The sequence below is a fragment of the Rhagoletis pomonella genome, unplaced genomic scaffold (assembly GCF_013731165.1).
Source record: "Rhagoletis pomonella isolate Grant_MI unplaced genomic scaffold, Rhpom_1.0 Rhpom_scaffold_00002, whole genome shotgun sequence".
Classification (NCBI taxonomy): domain Eukaryota; kingdom Metazoa; phylum Arthropoda; class Insecta; order Diptera; family Tephritidae; genus Rhagoletis; species Rhagoletis pomonella.
The window spans coordinates 111,670,373-111,674,902 of record NW_023458556.1 but is presented as its reverse complement, the minus strand read 5'-3'; the positions used below and the strand labels follow the sequence as shown (position 1 = coordinate 111,674,902).

Below are 4,530 nucleotides of genomic sequence, written 5' to 3'. Positions count from 1 at the left end.
AGCGAAATTATTGGCAGCACTGTTCACAGCTGATTACTAAAACAAGTAATTTTTAGCAAAAAAAAAACCGACTTCAACTCTCATATAAAAAAAAAATATATATATATATCTCATGATCCGCTGATCGGATCTTAACCAGATTAGTATGGGAGACACTACCTTTCCGATGCAAAAAGAATTTTCGAAATCGGTTCACGTGGTCCAAAGTTATGCGGTAACATACATAAAAAAAAAATATATATATATATTCCGACGAACTGATAACCTCCTCCTTTTTTGGAAGTCGGTTAATAATGAAATTGACAGCGAAAAATGGAAACGCAACAGCGAGAAAAGTAAGTGTATTTTAACTTATTTAGCCATTTATGCAAATAACTAAATTTATTAAATGTGTTTCTTGCAGAAAATTTCAGCGGACAACGCAGGAACAACTGCAATGCTATATTGCATATATAAAGAAGAATCCAGAGCTGGTGACTGGAAAAAATACGCCTGCGCAGCCACGACAGGTGCAAGATCTGTGGGAGGAACTAGCCAACAATTTGAATGCGCTGAACGGGCCCACACGTGCCCCAATTAAGTGGAAGGAGGTAAGTAGCAACATGCATTTATTTAGCAAAAAAGCTTTACTTTGTATTTCTTTTTGCAGTCACTGGCAAACTGGAAAAAACAATTGCGTATTCGGGCGAGAAGGCTCAAAGCGGACCAAATGGGTACAGGAGGCGGGCCAAAGCCTGCTGATTTGAGTGATTTTGACAGCCAAGCACTTGAGGCCATGGGAATGATGGCAGTGGATGGGATTCCTGCTCAGGAGCTGGGATTCCAGGCAAGAATAGATCCTATTTTTAATGAAAACGTTCATAATTATTATTAATGTAATAATTTTTTTTTGTATAATATAGGATACTGTATGCTCCACTGCACATGACGTAGTCCCAACTTTGCAAGTTACCGTAGATGAACCCTGCAGTCCACCCGTTCATACGAGTATTAATGTTTTTTTTACAACGCTTTTATCAACTTGCAATGTTGTGTTCCAGAAACTTTCAATGTTGTGGATCCAGAAGCTTTCAATGTTGTGTGTCCGACACCAAAGCAAAGCTTTGAAAAGCTCCTATAAAAAAGCATAGTGAATAGGGCGAGGTAGATGACATCTAGATGTCGCCCTATGTACTACCCCAGCAAAAAATGGGTAATCGCTTTTAGTGGTAACGTGTTCTAAAAGGCATAGCGTTATAATGCCTTCGAATTTTTTCGCTTCTTTTATGCATTGCTAGTATTGCAAAGTAGAATGTCCTACAATATTTTATTTATTTCGCTTCTTTGTTTCATTTCGGGGAGTGCAAAGTAGAATGTCCTATAATATTTCCTTTTTAATTCGTTTCTTTGCTTCATTTCCGGGAAAGCAAAGTATAATGTCCTACAATATTTTATTTGTTTCGCTTCTTTACTGCATTTCAGGGAATGCAAAGTAGAATGTCCTCCAACATTTTATTTGTTTCGCTTCTTTGCTTCATTTCAGGGAATGCAAAGTAGAATGTCCTACAATGTTTTATTTGTTTCGCTTCTTTGCTTCATTTCCGGGAATGCAAAGTAGAATGCTGCATCGTAGTCAGCTGAAAAATAGAATGAATATCCAAAAGTTCTTTTTCTACCGTTACTTTCTGTGGAAATTTGTCTCGCATAAAAATCATGTTTTGCTTTGTTCAATTTGCAGCGAAGTTGAAGTCAGTCGATGAAGTGAAGTACAAGAGTGAGGAAGTACAATTTTAAGCTTAATTAATAATGAATGTATGTACATACCGATTTTTAAGAAAATCCAAATACCTAAATACATACATACATATGTTTGTATAAAAGCTGATTTATAAAAATTTTAATTAATTTTAATCTTTTAAAACATTTTCTGATTTAAATTTAATATAAATAAGTATGTACTTATCTAGGCAGTCTACATTAGTTTCTCTGTAAGGCATTCTTTGTTCGCTTCTCTGGATTCTGTTTATCCATGCGTTCTCCCTTCGTTTGAAGGTAATGCTGCGGGTAAGGGCTTACCTCCAATGACATGCCCATGTTAAAATAAGGCCTTCTTGAAGCGAAAGGGTAAGCGATTCCCGTCGCCTAGCTCGTTTCTACTTTCGTTCCTGTGGTAATCGTGTTTTTTGCTGGGACGTTTGCTACACCGGAAATAGACGACACGCCATTTCTTTAAATAAAATTAGTTTGACTATTGTCAACTAAATCGAATGCTTTGTAAGTGAAGTGACTTGTGGACCACTTGAGGTATAGGTGGACCAGTTGGTAACCACTTTGGGACCAGTTGGTAACTAGTTCGTGGGACCAATTGGTAACCAGTCGGGGACCAGTCCGGGAACCAGTTTGGGACTAGACCAAAACTACTTACCTTCGGCCCAGTTGGGGACCAGTTGGTCTTTTTAAGCTCCTGTGGCCGTTTTAAGGGTAATTCTTGGGCTCCTGCACGGCCGCTCGGGGTTTCTGCCTTCTACGGTGGTAATTTTGGGCCGGGTTGCCTGTTTTGGCGGATTGTTGTGCTGTGTGCCGCGTATTACGTGTACCGGGTACCACTTTCTCGAGCGAATTGCTCTGGGGAACCTGTTGTGTGAGTTGCTGGCTTTTTGGCTAGACTTTGAGGAGGGTTTATACACGCATATCGGCGGAAATAGACGACACGCCATTTCTTTAAATAAAATTAATTGGTGCTCGTTTGTATGTACATACATATGTAAATGCATGTGTGTGCACCTTTATATTAATATCGTTGAATTATTTTAATATCTATTGCAAAATTTTATTCAGACAGGACTAAAAAGTAGAAAATAAATAATATAAAAAAAACTTTTTAATATACAACGCTTTTATAAATGGACTAAAAAGTAGAAAATAATACTTCTCAGTCCCATAGAATTTGTTTTGATAACTTTTGATTTTGAAATTTTAGCAAAAGTCATTATAAACAATCTATGAAATTGAAAATGAAAAGCGTGGGGCGCATGTAATACACTTGAATTGATATGAAAAGTAATGTATGAATGTATGCATGTGGGTATATGAATAACGACCGCTTAAAATCGATTTCAAAGTTCTACTTTCGCTGTAGAAATTTTAGGTCAACGTTATGTAGTTTGACTATTGTCAATTAAATCGAATGCTTTGTATTGCATGCGCTCCACGTTTTTCATTTTCAATTTCATAGATTGTTTATAATGACTTTTGCTAAAATTTCAAAATCAAAAGTTATCAAAACAAATTCTATGGGACTGAGAAGTATTATTTTCTACTTTTTAGTCCATTTATAAAAGCGTTGTATATTAAAAAGTTTTTTTATATTATTTATTAATATTATAGGATACTGTATGCTCCACTGAACATGAGGAAGTCTCAGCTTTGCAAGTTACGGTAGAAGAACCCTGCAGTCCGCCCGTCAGCAATAGTCCTCTCTGCAGAACCAATATTTTTTCTCGCAGCGATATTTCTCCTTCCAACTCACCCATTGAGGCAACACCATCCAGAACAAACAACAAAAGAGGAGCATCACAGGAACTCGTTGATGTTGTGTTAAAACATATTAGAAAGCGAGAAGAGTACGATGGCCGTATGCTTGAGCAGCAAACAAGAACTAATGATGCTCTAGCTAAACTAGGAGAAGGATATTTGGCTCTTGCTGAAGCTATGAAAAAGCCTTAATATAATCATTTATTGTATTGTATTGCTGTATTGCTGATTTTGCTCAGCCTGCTTTAAGCACACAAATTTTTTTTGCTGTACTGGCGTTTTTTAACTTATAAAAATACTGAATTTATTATTTCTTTTATTATTTAAGTATATTTCATTTGCTACATGCTTATATAATGTACATATCTATCGATGTGTGTATGCACATATGTACACATACATATACACATATGCACATATTTGAATGAACGAATTGAACGAGATTATTTTGTTACATGGTCATGCTAATATAGCTTTGAAGTAAAGCAAATGCTGTTTTATTTGAATTATGCTTTCATAATACATATATAATATATATATATATATATATATATATAACTGAAATAGAAAGTCGTGAATAAATTATTTTATTTTTTTCATTAAATGATGTGGGAGTTGTAATTCGATGAAATCCATCATATGCAGAACCGCGTATGTGAAGTTTTAGAAATCATTTTCTAGAGTGTAAAAACGCCCATATTTCAAAATGGTTCTCTTTTTTATAAAGAAATCGCACTTCTGGCTAGTATATTTCAGGACAAATGGATAAGGATTGAGCCAAGAGCTTGTGTGAGCAAATCCAATTTTTGGCAGCCAATGTCAGTTACGCGGTTTTGTACTTTAAACGACGATATGTATCTATGAAATTTTTACACAACATGGAAGAAGTAGCTGCAATTTCTAGGTACTTAACTCAGTATTTGCAATTTTTGGATTATGACGCTATTGAAATAAATGAGCGATATGTATTTACATACATATGTATGTATGCACTTCGTATGGAAAAAATTACTGACA

At 35.5% G+C, this 4,530-nt stretch overlaps 1 protein-coding gene across 1 annotated transcript; it reads left to right on the top strand.

Moving 5' to 3' along the window:
* Window positions 1-312: 312 nt before the first annotated feature.
* LOC118757044 lies at window positions 313-3,705 on the top strand. Its single transcript, XM_036491773.1, has 5 exons — window positions 313-335; window positions 404-590; window positions 650-826; window positions 903-908; window positions 3,367-3,705. Exons 1-5 carry the CDS (start codon window positions 313-315, stop codon window positions 3,703-3,705), a joined length of 732 nt encoding a protein of 243 aa, XP_036347666.1.
* Window positions 3,706-4,530: the final 825 nt, after the last annotated feature.

Coding starts and splice junctions, on each gene's coding strand:
- LOC118757044 (XM_036491773.1), top strand. CDS start 313: ATGGAAACGCAACAGCGAGAAAA. Junction 336..403: donor GAAACGCAACAGCGAGAAAA/GTAAGTGTATTT, acceptor TGTTTCTTGCAG/AAAATTTCAGCGGACAACGC. Junction 591..649: donor CCCCAATTAAGTGGAAGGAG/GTAAGTAGCAAC, acceptor TTCTTTTTGCAG/TCACTGGCAAACTGGAAAAA.